At 38.6% G+C, this 21,312-nt stretch overlaps 1 protein-coding gene across 2 annotated transcripts; it reads left to right on the forward strand.

The window, feature by feature from the left end:
• Nucleotides 1-6,128: 6,128 nt before the first annotated feature.
• Nucleotides 6,129-20,955, forward strand: tie1 (tyrosine kinase with immunoglobulin-like and EGF-like domains 1). 2 transcript variants are annotated; one of them, XM_084129350.1, is made up of 23 exons: nucleotides 6,129-6,388; nucleotides 8,188-8,481; nucleotides 9,081-9,191; nucleotides 9,440-9,595; nucleotides 9,695-9,826; nucleotides 9,929-10,069; nucleotides 10,775-10,903; nucleotides 10,995-11,140; nucleotides 11,936-12,080; nucleotides 12,166-12,324; nucleotides 12,443-12,580; nucleotides 13,733-14,017; nucleotides 14,188-14,478; nucleotides 14,579-14,769; nucleotides 15,447-15,657; nucleotides 15,736-15,846; nucleotides 16,353-16,543; nucleotides 16,700-16,813; nucleotides 17,019-17,089; nucleotides 19,176-19,216; nucleotides 19,315-19,411; nucleotides 19,519-19,618; nucleotides 20,283-20,955. In XM_084129350.1, exons 1-23 carry the CDS (start codon nucleotides 6,346-6,348, stop codon nucleotides 20,352-20,354), a joined length of 3,369 nt encoding a protein of 1,122 aa, XP_083985476.1. In that variant the 5' UTR covers nucleotides 6,129-6,345; the 3' UTR covers nucleotides 20,355-20,955. The 2 variants fall into 2 exon arrangements, with proteins under 2 accessions (XP_083985476.1, XP_083985477.1); XM_084129351.1 differs by lacking the exon at nucleotides 13,733-14,017 and having other exon boundaries at nucleotides 6,146-6,388.
• The last annotated feature ends 357 nt before the right edge of the window (nucleotides 20,956-21,312 follow it).

The raw sequence follows: 21,312 nt of genomic DNA on the forward strand, positions 1-21,312 counted from the left end.
GTCCACTACTTTCCCGTACGGCTTCCTCATCCAAACACTTCCAGCGCTTTATCAGCCAGTATGTCTAAACAAACACACATACGCCCCAATACAAAAACACACACATTCTAGCCAAGACACAACACTAGGATTCAATGAAACTACAAAAGCAACCATACAAATCATATTTTTGCACTTACTGTATAGTATTGTTCTTTGTACTATTATGAATACTGATACTATTACATTCTACCAAAAAAAGCGTTCTGTGCATGTAAGTGGCATACATAGATATCTATATTGAATTTATCCAATTTAAACAATGATAAAATTTGATGAACAATGTAGAAGTGTCTCGCTTCGGTGAGCAAATTTGCAGGATGTGAGTGTGACCTGCGAAGGTGACCTGCTATTTGTGGCTGATATTGTGTACCAAAGGTGAAAGTTCACACAAAAGCAAGAAGACCTCCGCCTCAGACAGCACTTCCAAAAACAGTAACACATTAGATATGTCTGGTCTAAATCAGCACTAACAAATCTGAAGAGTTCAGATGCAAAAGCCTCTAAGTGCCATCTGAAATTTTCTTCTAGAATGATCATTTTTAGAGCTTGATAAAAATGATCATTCTAGAAGAAAATTTCAGATGGCACTTAGAGGCTTTTGCATCTGAACTCTTCAGTTGTTGATTTGTTAGTGCTGATTTAGACCAGACATATCTAATGTGTTACTGTTTTTAGAAGTGCTGTCTGAGGCGGAGGTCTTCTTGCTTTTGTGTGAACTGTCACCAACTAAACTCTGTTTTATTATCTGTATGCAAAAAAAAAAAAAAAAAAAATTGTTTTTATCTGTTCCCTTGCTCTTGGAGTGGAAAACAGGAAAGTCAGAACAATGTCAATCCAAGTCAGCTTCAATTGTGTGATGTTATCAAGATACAGACAGAAAACATATGCGCTCATTTCAAAAACCATCCGTCCACAAATTAGCGAAGTGTGCAAAGACGGTGTAAATGGGCTTGTAGACGTGCGGCGGTGGGCTTTTCCTCTGCAATTAAACTCGAAATGACTGAACATTTAGACAAAACATACAGTCAGGGATTGTTTCTTGTTTCCTGGCCATGACTGATGTGAGTAGTTACAAGATGCCTACAGCAGTATGGAGCTTATTCATTCAGTAGGAAAATATGACCATGAGCATGACAGTAATCTCTGTTCTTTATGATGGTTTGGTGCCCTGGCAGGGAATATTAAAACATAAAGCCCGACAGGGTTTAGATTAAGCCAGGATTAGGCATTAGTTCAATTAGGACATTTAAGTAGCTTTTATAAATGTGTCTTAGAAAAAAAAATTACTGGTGCATCTTGAGACAAAACAGTGGCACTGATATATTTTAAAATATATCAGTGCAAGTTCATTTCAGTTAAAACAGCTCAAAAATGCATTTTAGTCTGGGACTTTGTCTGTGAAACCCAGGGTATATATCTAGACGGTACCGCTGCATCATAAGCTGCCTAAAAAGAACAGTTGACAAAGGAAGATCTGAATTTGTCATGTGAAATGTCAAAAGAAATCCAACAGTTTTTATATAATAGGAGAATGGCGAAAAAGACACGATACATTACATAATTTCCCTACAATTTGATTGGTTCTTCATAAGCAAACCCTTCTGTTACTAGGTATAGAAGCAAACTCTGTTTTCTTGATCACTTCATTGTTAATCAAAAGTTTTCAAACCTAGACATCTGTCTAGTTTAATTTCCCCTATTTGTTATTTATACACTCCACACTCAAAGTCACAAGTTTTCGACCAAAGGGTTTGGATTGAACATTTAAAGGAACACGCCGTCTTTTTGGGACTTTAGCTTATTCACCGTATCCCCCAGAGTTAGATAAGTCCATACATACCCTTTTCATCTCCGTGCGTGCCGTAACTCTGTCTGACGTACCCACCGCTAGCCTAGCTTAGCACAAAGACTGGAGGTAAACGGCTCCATCTAGCATACTGCTCCCAATAAGTGACAAAATAATGCCAACATTTTCCTATTTACATGTTGTGATTTGTATAGTCACAGCGTGTACAAATAGCAAGGTCACACGAGACACAGCTATCTTCTAACAGTATTCAAACTGGGAACTATATTCTCAGAAGGCTAAGCACTGCTACTTGGGCGGAGTGATTTGCTCGCAGCACCTGAGAAGCCCTGTGGTGAGGAGCAGAGGTTTCGCTCAGAGTTGATCACTCCGCCCAAGTAGCAGTGTTTCGCCTTCTGAGAATATAGTTTTATTAATCTAAGATTCAAAAGCATATGAATGTTGTTCCTGCAAGAAAAATCTATCAGTCACTTTATGTAAGATCACCTGACTCCTCTAAATCAGTCCGCATTTAACCTCTGAGCATGCTGACATGTAACGGTACTTTGGGTGCACTTTCCTTCTTAACCAATTTGTATAAAAATATATCTATGTGCATTTAAAACTCTTGACACTGTGCCATGGTGGGTAATTGTACCTTTCAATAACAACAACAACAATAAATGCACTTTTAGTTTAGTAATGGTACTATACAGGGGCGTTTCTACAGTAGGTTTGATGAAACGTCAGGGGCTGGGGTTATAAGATAACATGATTCGATACAGAGAATAATATTGTAGGCCTATATGCAGGGGGCAGACTGGTTCAAAAATTAAGCCCTGGCACTGTAGCCACACCAGCCCACATTACCACTGTCAGGCTTTGGATGGATGATGTAGGAGGCGAACACGAAGATGAAGAAACAAAGGTTTTAATTCTCAAATATAGCAAATACAAACAACAGGGAGCGTGCGCTCAGAGCATTGACTTAAACCATTAACATAAACAAGAAAAACTACAAAGGACTACAAAACATGGCACAGGACAGAAAATAACAAAAGTCCACACAAGACAAGGGAAACACAGGACAGGAATCATGACATAGCCCCCCACTTAAGGAGCGGATTCCAGACGCTCCTCAGGAAATAGTTCAGGAGGGTGGTGGAGCGGAGGCAGAGGCGGACCCGGGGGCGGGATGGAGGGCCAGGCCCGTGGAGCGGAAGAGGGCCTGGAGACTACTGTGGTACGGGAGGCCAGGGCGGAGCAGGCAGTGCAGGCAGCCAGGGCGGAGCAGGCATTGCAGGCGACCAGGGCGGAGCAGGCAGTGCAGGCGACCCTTCGGGCGAAGACGACCCTTCAGGCGGCCAGGGCGGAGCTGGCTGAAGAGGCGACCATGGCGGCGCGGCCTCCATGGTCCAATCGCGGGACCTACTGCCCCCCCCCCAAGATTTTCTTGGGGACAGCTACGGAGACATAGGCTGGAGCAGGCGCCGGCTCAGGAACAGACACCGGCTCAAGAACAAGCACGTCGGCGGCCATCTCTGGTGAGGGCTGAGGTTCTGGTATGCCGGCGGCCATCTCTGGTGAGGGCTGAGGTTCTGGGATGGAGACAGGCTCAGGACTGGGCAGAACCAGCGGCGGAAAAGTCTCTGTGCTGGACAGGACCAGCGGCGAAGGAAGCTCTGGGCTGGACGGGACCAGCGGCGAAGGAGACTCTGGGCTGGACGGGACCAGCAGCGAAGGAGACTCTGGGCTGGACGGGACCAGCAGCGAAGGCGGCTCTGGGCTGGACGGGACCAGCGAGGAAAAGGGGTTTGAGCTGGGCAGGACCAGCGGCGAAGAGGGCTTTGAGCTGGGCAGGACCAGCGGCGAAGAGGGCTTTGAGCTGGGCAGGACCAGCGGCGAAGAGGGCTTTGAGCTGGGCAGGACCAGCGGCGAAGAGGGCTTTGAGCTGGGCAGGACCAGCGGCAAAGAGGCCATCTTGTCCGGAGACACTGGCTCGGCGGGCGTGACGTGAACAGTCTCTGGATCGGCAGACGTGACGTGAACCGTCTCTGGATCGGCAGACGTGACGTGAACAGTCTCTGGATCGGCAGACGTGACGTGAACAGTCTCTGGATCGGCAGACGTGACGTGAACAGTCTCTGGATCGGCAGACGTGACGTGAACAGTCTCTGGATCGGCAGACGTGACGTGAACCGTCTCTGGATCGCCAGAAGTGACGCGAACAATCTCTGGATCGGCAGGCGTGACGGGAACAATCTCTGCAGACGTGACGCGAAGAGACTCAGGCTTTGCAGGCATGACGCGAAGAGACTCAGGCTTTGCAGGCATGACGCGAAGAGACTCAGGCTTTGCAGGCATGACACGAAGAGCCTCAAACTTTGCAGGCATGACGCAAAGAGACTCAGGCTTTGCAGGCATGACGCAAAGAGACTCAGGCTTTGCAGGCATCCTGGGGATAAGAATCAGGCGTAGACGCCTACTTGGCTGGAGATTACAATTTAAAGCTGCTGGATTCATCGTTTGGTCGGTCAATCTGTCAGGCTTTGGATGGATGATGTAGGAGGTGAACACGAAGATGAAGAAACAAAGGTTTTAATTCTCAAATATAGCAAATACAAACAACAGGGAGCGTGCGCTCAGAGCGTTGACTTAAACCATTAACATAAACAAGAAAAACTACAAAGGACTACAAAACATGGCACAGGACAGGAAATAACAAAAGTCCACACAAGACAAGGGAAACACAGGACAGGAATCATGACAACCACACAGACACGCGCATTGAAATGTGAGGTATTAGGGGGTTCTAAAATTTGGATTTCTCTGACCTACATATGTGCATTTTAAGGTGTTTGAAGGCCAAAAAAAATTGTATAACAATAACTTTAAAAGCATGTCAGTGGGCAGTAGCATAAATTATTTGTCAAGCAGATAACAGATTCGCAACCATGAGAATGAGGATAAATGTTGTTATGAATGATCCACAGTACAAAATGGAAATGCAGAATGTTTCTGCTTGTTGTTGACAATACACAATCACATATTCCAAACAGGAATGGCCTTAAATGAGAAATCCTGCAAGGATTATTTTGCATAGCTGTTACATTTCAATCAAACACCAGTGCAATCTTTTTGTGTCCAGAGGCAAATGAGCAATTTATATATTATCATTAAAGATTGGTTTCAGCAAAAAAAAAAATATTTTTAAAAGTTAGAAGTTAGAATAAGTTGGTTTTCTTCTTTGATTAGTGCCAAAAACATTGATTAACTCAAGAAAGAAAAAAGTTGCTGAAACCAACTTCATGGGCTGGTGTGGCTACAGTGCCAGGGCTGACCTGATCATGTTATCTTATAACCCCAGAACCTGACGTTTCGGGCTCAGCCCCTGATGTTTTTAAAACCTTGAAACGCCCGAAAACATCTCATCTGACAGAGGACTGTGCAGCGGTGCTAACTGCGTTATTTTATTTTTTATTTTTTAATTGCTGTGAGATTTGCTGTTGCGCGCAAATCCTGGAGATATTCTAGGATAGGCTAAAATCACTCATGTGGTGCGTCTCTGTGTGAGAGATTTCAACAATCACCAGTCAGAGACAGCAACAAAGCCAAAGCACAATGAAATAAGGCAACTTATGATTTCGGGGGTTTACATAGGCTATTTTCCGGTTTCATATTTGTCAGTCAACTTTTCAAAATACATTCGTGGCCACACTCAAAACATTCGGGGCTGAAGCCCCGGCAAAATCTGGTATCTGGTAGAAATCTGGTAGGCTAGGCCTACTATTAGCAACAAGTAGGCTAATAGATCGAAAAATATAAAAAATGATATATGCTATAAAATAAAATAAAACAATGGTGCTTCTGTTTCATATGCATTTTCAATTTTCCTATTTGGCCTATGTTGTCTTAACAATTTTGCATTTTGTTATTCATTGTCATTTTTAAAAATTTTACAGGACATTTTTGTTTACTTTTTCTGTCATTTTACTTTTCAGTTGAAAGGGTTTTTGAATGGCATTTTTATGCTTAATAACATAATTTAGGACCAATGTAAATGTTTTGCAGGGATATAATTAAAGAATAACCCTGGTCATGATGCACTGACTTTACATCAATAGACACATCGAATATTGTGAAAGTGGAATTCTGTGAAAATACTTACAGTACCTTGACAATCTCTCTCTCTCTCTCTCTCTCTCTCTCTCTCTCTCTCTCTCTCTCTCTCTCTCTCTCTCTCTCTCTCTCGCTCTCGCTCTCATCCTCAACGCCTCTTCCTTCCTTTCCCACCCAAAGTATGACTGTGGAGTAGCCAGAAGAATGAAGTTTTCAGCATGTGAACAGCACAGATTTCCAGACGTAGAGTAAATCAATGCACGTACATTCACAGTGATCGTAGAAATGCGCAATAACGCGTGGATACCCCTGTCGAGCTCGAAGATTCCATTGAAATGACAGATCCTGTATTTGGATAATTTTTGACGGATTATCTGAGAGAACACAATACACCAGTCATGCTGCATTTAATCTGCCTCTTGTGCCTCGTCGACATCTCTGGTGAGTAGCCTACTGTAGCTGCAAGTTTCCTCTCTGCCCTGTTTCTTATTTTGCGTTCACTTAAAATTAAATAGTTACAAAGTTATCCTAATAATTACCACAAATGACTATAATAAAATAGTTTCCCTTTAAAATACCATATAGGCCTAATGTAGATCACTTTTGTAAAACCATATAATTTAATATCAGATCTTTTTCTTATTAATTAATTTAACGATATGATGACGAAATGGTCACTAAATCCAAGTTACCAGATAGGCCTAATACTTGTATCTTTAGTAATTTGGTCATCATTGGAAATCTTGATTAGTTTGATAAAAAAAAAAAAAAATGACAATAATAAAATGGTGGAAAATGGTCATCGAAAAAGTTCCTTGCTATAGGCTAGTCCTGTTTTGCATAACGATGTAGGTGTGTGTAGTTTATCTAGCTGAAGGAATATAAGCGTTAGCAGTATAGTTATTTCTAAAAAAATCTGTTAATGTGACTTGCTGATTTCAAAATAATGATTGATTGATTGATTGATTGATTGATTGATTGATTGATTGATTGGTTGTCATAAATGCAATCTCACAGAAGCTGTCTAGCTGTAAGGTTTTGTGTTCAGATATAAATTCAATTATGGTTTCAAATATCCAGATCAAAAAACCTTTATGGCCTATATTAGAATATATATATATTTTTCAATTCTACTCTGACAATACTACGGAGCCCCTAAAGGGACCTTTGCCAAAAATAAGTTTCTTGTGCGCATGAGATAAGTTTATCAGGCGAAAGTCTGCATATTTTTATTTTTGCAAAGGTCCCTTTAGGGGCTCCGTACAACATACTATAAAACACAAAAATATTTTGGTCAATTCTAAGCTCACAATACACAATACAACACACACACACACACACACACACACACACACAATAAAACTACACTGGCATATGGGACGGTTCAACTAGTATTAATTATTAATTATCTAATTAAAAATTAGATTTAACTGAAAGTTTTAACTATTTTATCAACGTAGCTATTAAGAAGAAGGTATTTTTATTTATTTAGAAATGTCAGGGAAAGTTGACACTTTTTTATTGTTGTCACATTTTAAATGTAATAAATGTATATGATAATATAATTATTATTGATATTTTTGTATGGTACCTGTGTATGCTTAATTTTGCGGTTCATATTTGGTTTACTGTTTTAGTTACATAAAAGCATGTAGACATTGTAGAAACAGCCTAAATAGGCCAATAACAGTGGAAATATATATATATATATATATATATATATATATATATATATATATATATATATATATATATATATATACATATATTATTATTATTATTATTATTTATTATTTATTTATTTATTTATTTATTTTTTGTTGCCTAGAATTTTAGGCATGTGCTGATATAGAAATTGCCTTTCAAAAATAAACCTGCCCTGAGAAATATTCACTGAGTAAATAGTGTGATAACTAGCCCCGGGCTTCTGTACATGTTTTCATTATTTCGTCTATTCGTGGTGGAATGGTTGCTTTGGATCTTCTTTGTTTCCTGATATTGTTCTTGTGTTGAGAAGGGCACAGAGTGGCAGAAAGCCAGGGGGAAATGCAGGAATGTGGATGCACTATATAGTGGCTCCATTGTTGCTGATATTTTCCTAATGGAAAGAAACTGTACTGAATAAGTATAATTTTCATAATTAAGTGATGAGAATATTAACTTTCTAATGATGTTCATTTTATCTCATTAGCAATTGTTTTCTAATTGTATTAATCTGTATGAAATGTGTCCTCTACCAGATGCAGTTATGGATCTCACCATGATCTCTAGTGGGACCACATCTGCTCATCATTTCCGCCTCTCCTGCATCTCTGGAGAGCGTGACACCGACGGCATTCAACTGAGCATCAAAAAGGACAACAGCATTGTCCTACGTGCAGATACTCCTAAATTTATTGTGGAGAAGCCACAGACTAAAGAAGTGGTGGCTACTGGATTTACAGGCTTTGACCATAGTGGGATTTTTAACTGTCAATCAAAAAGAGGCTCTGACCAACCTGCCAATGTTACACTTATCAACAACTACAGCAAAGGTATGGTGACCAGAGTAAAACATATTTAACTTAAAGGGATAGTTCACCCAAAAACTAAAAATTCTGTCAAAAGAATACACAAAAGAATATATATTAAAGAATGTTTCAGCTGTTTTTATTTATTTACAATGAGAGTCAATGGGATCCAAAACAACACTGGACCCACTGACTGACTGTATGACTTTTTTTTTTAAATGCTTTTTTGTGTTCTGCAGAAAATAGTAAGTCATACAGGTTTGGAACAACACAATGGTGAGTAAATGTAATGTTGTAATGTAAATAAAGGTAAAGTAAACGTTTCTCAGGAGTTCACACATTCATATAATAAGATTATCAGAGTAAAATAATCAGATTATCAAGGTTATGCGTATGTGGCGTGCTGTCCAAGGGGAGGGCTCTGAGCTCTGAGGAATTTGGCCCGAACCCAGAGTACTAGAGTTGGTTGATTATCTGAACGTGCTCCTCCAGAACTTTGTTAATAAAACATCATAATGTGGGTTAATGACATTTTTTAATGAACTATCCCTTTAAAACCTAAACAGTTTGGCAAAAAAAGATTTAAAAATATGATTACTATTATTATTATTATGTCTTATTAGGTTACTTTAGACCTGCAAGGGTCACTCTGACGGCCAGTAAAGGAGACACAGTTCTTCTAATCATGGATGTCATTCGGGCAGAAAGACGAGACATTTCTTGGAAATTCAATGGTCAGTAAAGCTTTTATCTTATTCTTTAAGATTTCACAAGACACATTTCCAAACATTTTATGCATATTGGTACAGCAATTGATGAGAATATGTTTTAAATGTTTTACACACAAACACACACACACTAAATATATATATTTATCACTCACATATATTTGTGATATAAAGTCACAGTTATATATATATATATATTGCATATCAGAAATGGATGAGCAATTTACATGCAAGTATATTCTGATTTATTTTAGGTAACTACTATTACATGACTCCTGTTGCTGATGTTCAGAACCGCACAGCAGTTCTGGTTCTGGAGAAAGTTGATGAAACCAACGCAGGGATTTACAGTGCCAGCTATGTTGGGGACAGCGCTCTATATAGTGCCTGGATGCGCCTCATCGTTCGAGGTATCCTAATCAGTATCATATTACCGATTTAGATGTATTCAAGACTTTGGATTTTATATCTATCTTATTGCTTGATTTTCTTACCTATGTATTTTTCAGAATGCCCAAAGAACAAATGGGGCTCCGACTGTGACAAGGACTGTCCCGAATGCTTGAATGGAGGCGTGTGCCATGACAAAGATGGAGATTGTGTTTGCCCTCCAGGGTTTATGGGAATGCGCTGTGAGACAGGTAAATGAAAACCATTTTTATGAAACTGATCATTCATCTGCACAGACTGTCTATTTAAGAACTTAAACATGCAAATCCATTTTTGTGATTTTGGGCTTGCAGCCTGTCGTGAAGGAATGTTTGGTCGGAACTGCCAGGAATCCTGTCCGTCAGTGAATGGATGCCAGGGCTTGAGTTTCTGTCTCACTGATCCTTACGGCTGTTCTTGTGCTAGCGGCTGGCATGGAGACCGCTGTCGTAAACGTGAGTTTAACATGAGATGCCTTTATATAATAACTGTTCCCTCCATGTATCATCTATGCTTTGCAGAAAGGATTCAGTTGTGCATTAAAGTTTAAACAGGTGCTGCTGGAGTCTGCCAGTAAAAATTCAGCTTCCATCAAACTGACCAAGATAAATATTTCTTACTGGTCTGTGCATTTGTTCTAGTCTTTGTGGTGTAGTTTCCACCTCAGAGTAAAAAAGTAAGTGAGATAAAGTTTAAAATAACAAATAAAGTCACACTGTAAGATATAAAATAGCAATTACAGGAAATAAAGTCACAACAGAGCATTATATCAGATTTAACCTGATATAAAACCAGATTGTGTGATATATAATATAAGAAAAGAAAGTTGCAATTGTGGAAATAAATTCGCAATTCAGATAAATAAATCTGCAACTGTGAAAATAAAGGTGCAATTAAGAGAAGTTACAATAACATAATATAAAGCGAGATATAAAGTCACAATTATGACAAATAATGTTTCAGTTCTGAGTCTCAATTGCAGAAAAAACAGGCTTCTATACTGTTAGTTACATAAAACATTTCCAAACGCTTACTCTTAAACTTCTTGAGGTCAGAGCTCAGGCATTAAACATCTCTTATTGAATTCTTATAAAATGCATGTTTAATTGATGTAAACAATACTTTACTTTACAGACTTGTCAATGCTCTTATTTTCATAGCCTGTCTTGAAGGAACGTATGGCGCTGACTGTCTTTTAATTTGCAACTGCGAGAACAAAGGCAAATGCAATCGATTCAGTGGCTGCCAATGTCCCATAGGCTGGAGAGGGCAATACTGTGAGAAATCAGGTAAGTCTTCAAGACTACTTTTCCATCTGCTCCAAAATCTATAGAGTTTGTTCCTCTTGGCGCCGTTTATCCAACCTTATCCCTCTTTCAGATAGTGTTCCAGAGATTTTGGATATGGCCAGTTACCTGGAGGGAAACTTGAACTCCAGCCACAAGATCACATGCTCTGCAACAGGCCATCCGCTGCCTAGCCATATGAGTATCGAGCTACGCAAGCTGGAAAGCACCGTTCTTAAGGTGAAAGAGTCATAAGTATAGGAAGTTTGGTAACTCTTTACTTAAAGGGATAGTTCACCCAAAAATGAAGATCTTGTCATTACTTACTGACCCTCAAGCTGCTGCAAACCTGTATGAGTTTCTTTCTTCAGTTGAACACAAAAGAAGATATTTTAAAGAATATTGGTAACCAGACAGTTGATGGCTGACATTTACTTACATAGTAGGAAAAAAAATACTATGGATGTCAATGGGTCAATCAACTGTCTGGTTACCAACATTCTTTATAATATCTTCTTTGTGTTCAACAGAAGAAAGAAACTCATACAGGTTTGGAACAACATGAGGGTGAGTAAAATTTTCATTTTTGGGTGAGATATTACTTTAAACCCTTTATGTATAATGCATTAAGAGGAATTCATAATGTGCATTATAATGCATTATATATTTTTAATAAATAATTGCAACCAAAGTCAAAAATAATAATATTATATACATATACATATAATAATACAAATAATATTTGTAGATTCCTTGTTACATCTGAAATTGGTTGTTTGTCATGTGTTTTAATGCTCTAGATGTTCTAAAGGTGTAGCATAAGTATTATAATATTAAAAGGCATAACTAATGCATTACAATATTTTTATTATGTATTATATATAAAGGCTTTAAGTAAAGTTTTGCCTGACGGGTAATAAAAAGTTGCATATGATGTTTAAAGGAAGAATGTTTGTAAAGTGAAAAATTAGAAAGTATTGTCTTGTCTATCTTTCTAATCTTTTTGATTGTCTACTGTTTTTACTAATTCCTCAGGCGTCCCACACTAACATGGACTCCATAAAAAGCACAGCTCACTTTGAGATCCCACGGCTGTCTGTAGAGCATAGTGGTTTGTGGGAATGTCGAGTTTCCACCAATGGTGGGCAGGATTCTTTCAAGTTTACTTTAACTGTGAAAGGTGAGATTCATTTTAGAAATCGGTTTGTTCTAGTGATGTTCTCTCTAGCTAAAGACCCTTAAATTTGCACTTTGTTGTGAACTAGAGCCACCCTACCCAACCACAGCTCCTAAACTGCTGTCGAGAAGTAGCAAACAACTGGTTGTAAAGCCAGTGGACACTTACATGGGTGACGGTCCCATTATTTCAACTAAACTGCTTTACAAACCAGTGGATACAGAAGACTCCTGGTCCTCCATCATAGGTGAGGAATTGTAAATGATTATGTTTTTAGGAATTCCTACATTAGGTTCATTCTCATGTAGAATCATATCAATATACAAGTCATAGATATACAGTATAAGAATTTTTTTTTTACTTAGTGTATGGCAACGATCAAATCACATTACCGAACCTGAAGCCCTCAACCAGATACCATGTCCGTGTACAACTCACTCGTCCAGGAAACGGAGGAGAGGGTCCTTTGGGTCCAGTGGCAATCATGGAGACTGACTGTCCAGGTGAGAATCAATCAAACTAGAACTAAAAATGACTTGGTTATAGGGAAATATGGGGGAAATGCGCCCTTTAATAACATATTTACGGATGAGTTTCAGTTTAGCATGTAAAGGATGGCGATGTACAGGACCACTATCAGAGTAAGATGGCCCCCTACCTGTGGCACACAATAAAAACCTCCAGTAAACCTGTCCCAACTATACATGTAAAAAAAACATCTGATATATATCAAAACATGATACATATAAATGTAATGAATGGAATTATAAAATAATAAAAACATCAGCAACAAAATGCCACTTCTTAGGGGGACATCTTACCACAGAGGTAATGATCTCATGTAATCATATTTATATACTATCATAGTATTTATTCATATTTTGAATCAGCTTCTATTTTTAGTTAAAATTTTAGTAATCAGCTTTTATTTTTAGTTAAAATATTAGTCATTTTGTTATGTGCTTTGTCATTTTTATTCGTTTTTTAAATATTTCTATATAGCTTTAATTCATTTTTATTTCAGTTTTACTGTAGTTTTTGTACAACAGTAAACATATTTCAGTTAGATGCCAAGGCAACATTTCTCATCCAATATTTATAATTTATTTTATTCTATTCAGCATTTATTTTAATTTCCAAAAACAATTTTCAATGGCTTTAGTTAGCAATAACAATACCGAGTCAAATTTTAACAAATATTGGGCTTATTTTTTTAAGCGAAAAGTTATTGTACAAATTCATCAAATTAATTTCTGCGTCCACAAGTCCCCCGTTAACAAACGGCCATCTAATATCTAACATAAAATAAAGTCCTTGATCGCTATTATTTTGTCTAAACATTAAATAATTGTGTTCAGATGAGATTAATTGACATCTATGGTCAAGAGAATAAATAAAGGTAGGAGCATCTTCCCCCGTCTTACCCTATAATGAGAAGAACAGTGGGATTCTTTGGGGAGAAGTTGGAGTTTTGGATGATGTTGACATGTGTCAAAATCTGGAGAAACGGACTGGAAACAGGTCTTTAGATAAACAATATATTGACTGTTGATTATCAGTCTATTTTGACTGAAGCACTGACTTTGAGAGCAGTATAGTTTTTACGTAGCTCAGCTGCGGCACACAGCTTCTGATTGCGTATTCTGTGTCGCTAGAGCCCACGGCCAGGCCGGAGATTGATTCCAACTCATTGGAGGGCCGTAATGCCACCATCAGGTGGTCCCTGATTGGCAGGTACCACAAGGCCACTGGCTTTTTAGTGCAGCTCTACGGACCACACGGAGAGAAGCTGTGGGAGGAAACCACCTTGCTTAATGTGCTTTCCATCAAGCTCTACAATCTGGAGTACCACAGGGACTACCAAGTGGTCGTCCGGCTGGTAAACTGCGGCAGCCTTGGGCCCCCATCAAAGCCACACCATATTCACATCTATAAGCAGGGTAACAGAAATCTTGCATGACCCCAAGTAGGCGCAAGTAGATGACTGACTATAGAATAGGACATTAATGTTAGACACTAGACAGGGTGTGGTAGAAGGGAACAAACTCATAAGTGTGTCATAGTGTGAAATTAAATTGAAAAGGCAAAATTGTGTATGGTCTCTCTCCAGGCCCTTCTTCCCCACGGAACGTTCATGCAGATGCCCTGTCCATCAATGCAGTTAGGCTTCGCTGGCAGCCCCCCGAGGACCCAAATGGTGGCATTGTGAAATACAGCATCGAGTACCAGCCAGTGGGCCAGGGCAGCTTGCACCCTTGGGTGGACACAGACGATGGCAACAAAACCACGAAGGATGTGACCTCCCTCAATGGGAGCACGTTGTACCAGTTTAGGGTGAGGGCTTTCTCCAAGGCGCCAGGGGAGTGGAGCAAGTTCGTACAAGCCAGGACACGTGAAGACGGTAAGAGACCAGAAAGAATTAATGGTAGAAAGCCTACTGTAAATCCTCTCCTAAAATGTTCTCTCTCATAAAAAGGCACCTATTATTTCATATCATTCAGGATTCTCCAGCTTTATTCCCACCACTCAACATGTTGGGCGGCCAATGACTGAGGATCATCAGCTTCTTTGGGCTGTGGTTGGGTCAGTGGGTGTAACCTGTGTGACCATTCTTCTGTCCCTCCTGGCTCTCTTCTGCATTCGGAAATCTGTCCTTAAACGAAGACGGACATTCACCTATCAGTCTGGATCGGTGAGTGGACAGTTTATTATTTTATACTTTATTTTATAAGTATATACTTTATTTTTACTCTTATGCTTGTGTATGTACAATGGCAGCAAAATATTTTTAACAACCTATAGATGTTGAAATCTGTGTTGACATAAACGTAATGCTTCATCACAGTGGGATAGACATGACATGAGAAGAATTATTTTTTAAATAGTACTTTTATTTACCAAAAATGCATTAAATTGATCAAAAGAGACAGTTAAGACTTTTACATTGTTAAAAAAATCTATTTAAAAAAAAATGCTGTTCTTTTGAACTTTCTATTTAATGTATCACAGTTTCCACAAAAAAGAAAAATGTATCATGGTTTCCATAAAAACATTAAGCAGTAAGAACCCCACCTCTCAGCAATCATCAATTGGCCACTGATGCCCTAGCTATGGGCCTGCATATATTTAACATGCAATATATTCAAATCATATTTTAAACAGTAATGTATTCATAAATTTCATGTAAAATAGTTATTGTCTTGTACTGCTCGAAGGTTGAGGATCCAAATCCAGTATTTATTGAATCAAAGTCCAAAAACAGGCAAAGGTCATAAACACAGGCAGACAATCCAAAACACACAACAGGGTAGAAGGCACGGGCAAACAGGATAAACTCTTTTTTTAAAATGTCAACACATGCAATTTCAGGGAGAAGAGACTATCCTACAGTTCAACTCAGGGACTCTCACACTGACCCGACGACCAAAGCCTTCCCCTGAGCCCCTCACCTATCCCATATTGGAGTGGGAGGACATTAAGTTTGAGGATGTCATTGGAGAAGGGAACTTTGGTCAGGTCATCAAGGCCATGGTCAAAAAAGACGGCGTAAAAATGAGTGCTGCGATTAAAATGCTCAAGGGTAAGGCAACAAGCCGACACAGCATTGTTAGCCAAGGTCTGTTTTTACATGATTGTGATCCGTTTTGTGCACCTGCAGAGTTCGCCTCAGAGAATGACCATCGAGACTTTGCCGGTGAACTAGAAGTGCTGTGTAAATTGGGACAGCATCAAAACATAATCAATCTCATTGGTGCCTGTGAGAACAGAGGTGAGTACGCCACCTACTGGTGTTACATAGAATTATGGTCAGAAAATAAAATGTATGGAAGGCATTTTCTGCCAAATTTAAATAAATAAATTAAATGATTAAAATGAAAATTAAAACCAGATTAAAGATTTCATTACAGAAAACAGTACGCAAAATATGTGACAAAATTGAGAATGAAATTAAATGATTTCTTTTTCACAGCATTATCCCTTTCAAATTGAAAAACAAAATGCAATTGGTGATTTCACATTTCATTTTCACTACTCACAGAATTGAATTTAGAAATTCGAAGGAGAGTTTGACACAGTAATGTTAATAAGACATCATATCACTTTTGTCGAAGTGCATGATTTGATTTGATTACTTTATTATCCCCATGGGGACATTTTTGTTGCCTGTGTTTCAACATGCGTACACACAAACCAACCAACAAATTATTGGGCTCAGATGCCATATGTATATATTTCCCTCTAGTGCAGACATGTGATAGCTTCTATTATCCACAGGTTACCTTTACATTGCCATTGAATATGCAGCTTATGGGAACCTTTTGGACTTCCTAAGGAAGAGTCGTGTCCTAGAGACCGATCCTGCCTTTGCCAAGGAGCACGGAACTGCCTCCACACTCACCTCCCAGCAGCTCTTGCAGTTTGCTGCTGATGTAGCAACTGGCATGCATTACCTCAGTGACAAACAGGTATAAAAAGAGGTGTATATTTAAGAACACATATGTGGATGGGCAAAATTATTTTAAAATGTATCTTTCAATTTAATGCGGCTAATATAATTTAATTCTTTTTTTATACAGTGTGTCCTAATTCTGTGTCTGGTTATCTTGTTTGTGTGTAAACAGTTCATCCACAGAGATTTGGCTGCCAGAAATGTACTTGTGGGAGAAAGCCTAGTTGCAAAAATCGCAGATTTTGGCCTCTCACGTGGTGAGGAGGTGTATGTCAAAAAGACCATGGTGAGGACTATATCCATGAGATGATATTAGATGATAAAACTCAATGGTCCTTCCTTACTCAGCCTTTTGAGTGCATTGTTTATCCACCCTTTATATTATCAGTCAGGTTCACTCTTAAATAGTGTTCTGGTGGACTAAAATAATTTGACTGAAATGCAAAAATGATTCATGAAACTGGTTAAAATTTGCTCCTCCTTTGTCTCAGGGAAGACTGCCTGTACGATGGATGGCCATCGAGTCACTAAACTACAGTGTCTACACTACAAAGAGTGATGTGTAAGTGCAATGAATAATTTGTGTGGTTTTTGCAGAGATAAACATCGTTATGAATATCTCATGCCTTATTATCTGACTTTTAAATTTCAGTGTCTGACCCTTTAATTTCTACTTCAAGAAAATTAAATATTTAAGTGATATGCTAATATTTCAATCCAAATTAACATGCCTTCATCCTTCTCAATTTGTAATGGGCAACTGATAAATAAGCAGGAAGGAACTGATAACAAACCAGGAAGCTCAACTTTAGCATGCGTCACAAGACCACAGTGCCTCTATCAAAACGGCCTATTTTTACCCACTTGAGAACATTGCCCACTGAACATTTCGAAAACAACATGACCAACATGACATGCAAACATAGTTTTCTCCAGTAGATCGGTTTGTTATTGATTTCCCACAAAGCCTGGTGTTTGATTGCATAGACCAGTGGTTCCCATACTGTGTTACGCAAAACTGAGTTTTTCCGTTTCTACCCCACCTTAAAATTCCATTCCAAGGTAGGAAGGCATCAAGGCATGTCTGAATCCAATGTTAGCTTCACTTCCTGTCTTCAGAGATACCTTCATCTGATGGATTTTTGAATGCTTTCCATTATGCTTTCCATTCTGAGACAGTTGAGCTAAAAAAAATAAAGATTGCGTCTGAAAGTTGCTGTTGCGGTTGATGGTCACTTTGTGTGTAAATGTATGTTTTTCACCGTTTTTCACTTCTCATGTAATTTCTAGCGAGCAATTACTATTGTAGTAAATAAATGTTTTAGTTATCATCGAAGCTCGCTCTATTTTGCTGTAGATCATTAAACCGTTACGCTACCTCAGAAGTCTGTCCGAAATCAGTTTTGTGAGGTATATTCGCCCGCTAACGCTGCCTACAAAGTCATTGCATGATAAGGCAGCGATGCCACAAGTCAGCTGAATACGTTTTCGGACGCAGGCATAAATACAGCCACTTGCTTCGATACTGAATGAATGAATGAATGACTCACTCATTAATACTGTGGCTTACCTCCACCTACTGGCGGTTTTAGTTTGATATTTAAAAGTATCACGATCGTTTTCACCATTATTTCATATTTCTCTGTTGAACTTTTTCATTTAAAACATTATCTCATAACACTATTTATGCCATTGTAATTGTATTCATGCCAGGTAAATATTGTCCCTAAATGGAAAAGGTGTGACTTCAGTCTAAGTGGAAGAGAGGGGGTAATCAGAAGGATGTTAAATGACTCACTGTAAAAAAAGTTTGGGAACCAAGCGTTAGCTTTAACATACTGTAATTGACAGTAGAGGAATGAATGGGCTTCCTTTCTCTGCTGAAAATTCAGCTTTGTCATTATCTTTATAAATATACTGTCACGTGTGGTAGCAAACCAACACGAAGAATACCAGAATTCATTCTAAATCATCTTTTTAATCCAACAACAGAAATATGTAGGAGAATTTCAGGCGAAACATAAACACTTGCCACACGTAATGTTAACAAAACACAGACAAAGAACAGAGCAAAACAGGAGGTACTTATACACAGAGAAAACAAGGGAACTAATTAGATGACAGGTGAATGTAATTATTAACTAATGAGAAACCAAGTAAACTAACAAGGGTGATGAGAATCCAACACTGAAAGGATATACAGGAAACCAAAGCACATGAATAAAAACAATAAAACTAAACATAACACTGACATATACATTTAAATAAATTGTTTTAAAATACATATTGAAAATGGAAAACTTTAAATTGTAATAATATTTTACAATATTATTGTTTTTAATGCAATTTGATCAAATAAATGCAGCTTTGATGAGCATGAGACATCTTTCAAAAACATTCATTCAAAATCGTACAAACCCCAAGCTTTTGAACAGTAGTGTAGAATTTGTCCTTGTGTTTTTCCGAGCTATTTTTAAATCATTGGTATGTAAATGTGCTAAATAGATGTTAGCCATTGCATCGAGTCTCTCACCATGAGCACCATTTCTTTTAAGACGTCATGTCACCAGCTATCATTTTAATAATATTGTAGCTTCTTCTTTAATCTTTATTATCCTTTAATTTAAATATCTGTCTTGGGCTTCCAGGTGGTCTTTTGGAGTTCTTCTGTGGGAAATTGTAAGTTTAGGTAAGTTCGCTCATTTCATTTTAATGAATTGTCTACTGCCTCAATGCATTATAAAGATGTTTCAGCATGATGAAGGCTATGAATCTGTTCTCCTCAAGGTGGGACTCCATACTGTGGGATGACCTGTGCTGAGCTCTATGAGAAGCTTCCTCAGGGCTACAGAATGGAGCAGCCCAGGAACTGTGATGATGAAGTGTAAGCACAGACGTTCATGTATTCTAGTAGCCACTTTCCATATTGATCAACTGTAGTTGTATTAATAATTTTAATTATAATCCCCTGTATAATAATTATCCATACAGGTATGAACTTATGAGGCAGTGCTGGCGAGATAGACCCTATGAGCGACCACCATTTTCACAAATATCTGTCCAGCTCAATCGGATGCAAGAGGCTAGGAAGGTAAGGAAAAACGGGCTGATGCTTGCATTTGTAATTTGTAAACACTGTCATGTTATCTTGCGTTCGGATGCCTGGTGTTTGGGAAAACAATCATGTGAGACACTTCTGGGAGGTCATTATGCCAAATCAGTTTGATGACAGATTTTGGCTCAGGCATTTCAAAATGATCAAAACAACATTTGAGATACTGTGCAATGAAAATTATCCGCTGGTTAATCCAATCACATCCACTGTTGAGGCAAAGTCATGTGAGTTTTTTGTTGCACATTGAGGGATTTATTGGATTAAAAAAAAAAAAACGATATCCCAAAATGCATACAAATATGTGGATGGAAGCATAGCTAGTGTCACATGAACCTTCAGAAATCATTCTAATATGCTGATTTGGTTTCCTTAAGAAACACTTTATTATCATCAATGTTGAAACGTTTTTCAGGATATTTTGATGGATAGAAAGTGCAAAATAACAGCAAATCTGTTGTAACATTATAAATGCATACTAACGCCATTTATCAATTAAAAAAACAAAAAACAAATTCTGACCACAAACTTTTAAACAGTGGTTGATATTTCATGTCAATAGCACAAATATGAGCACTAATTCAGGTCCAGTTGTATCTGCATGTAGCCATCAACCAACCTCTAACTCTTGTCTTTCATCCAGGCCTATGTCAACATGGCTCTCTTTGAGAACTTCACTTATGCTGGAATAGATGCTACAGCCGAAGAGGCCTGACTACCAGCCCCCCCAGACCCAAGAAGGGTTCACAGCCCAAGGGAGGCTCATCACAGTAGGGCTTTGCGTTACTGTCACTCCCCTGTGGCCAGGTTCCATCAGTCAAAGAGACACTCCACCAAGACCACATGGCTATAGAGAACAGACTGTGAAAGGACACTCTTAGGAGCTGTGACTCTAGGATTCATATCTCTGGACATGTTGGCCTTGGATTACTCAAGAGGAAGTGGAACCTACAATATAAGCTACGGATGTAGCACGCTGGGTCTGTGGGGATCTGGACCATGCATTGAACTCTTTTTCCATCATTTTATTGGGAGGTTGTTGGAATGGACATACATCAAATGGACAAAAGCACCAGTATTATTCAGTGTAGCACTTGAGAAGTCAATGTAACTCATTTGTTCACCTTGAGTGAGTTCTGTACATAATGTTTATGTTGTTTATCAGACCGTAGAAAGCCACTAAAGATTTTGAAGCTCTTTTTATTATGTTTTTTACGTATGACGTATGTATAACATTCTATATCCACCCTATAACCATTTAAAGAATGTTAGAGAATGTTTACTTTGATAAATAAAGCATCATTGTGTTGACAGGACTCATCACAGAGGCATTTGGAGACAACTGTAGACACTCCACTGATAGGAACAGAAACTACTTTTTCTTTCTCTCTCTTCAAGTAGTGGGGTTGAGGTCAGGCCCCTTTCCCTGCTGCAGCTTGCTGATCTGTCAAGGGTATTTCCTCCTATTCTGCCACAGGCCCAAGATCTGTCAGTCAGGGTATGGCAACTCAGTTTCCTTCAACTCACACACAAAATGAGGGAAAAAAAACCGTCCCTCCTTAGACTTAAACTTCACAGTCAAGTATTGCATTTAATAGTAATCTATCTACTTAATTAACAAATCGTTTTAGTGGTCAACCGAATTTTAGTATGGCACACATGCCTATACATCT

Source organism: Abramis brama, assembly GCF_963993115.1.
Source record: "Abramis brama genome assembly, chromosome: 11".
NCBI classification, from domain to species: Eukaryota; Metazoa; Chordata; class Actinopteri; order Cypriniformes; family Leuciscidae; genus Abramis; species Abramis brama.

Coding starts and splice junctions, on each gene's coding strand:
- tie1 (XM_084129350.1), top strand. CDS start 6,346: ATGCTGCATTTAATCTGCCTCTTGTGCCTCGTCGACATCTCTG. Junction 11,141..11,935: donor TGGAAAGCACCGTTCTTAAG/GTGAAAGAGTCA, acceptor CTAATTCCTCAG/GCGTCCCACACTAACATGGA. Junction 14,479..14,578: donor AGCCAGGACACGTGAAGACG/GTAAGAGACCAG, acceptor CATATCATTCAG/GATTCTCCAGCTTTATTCCC.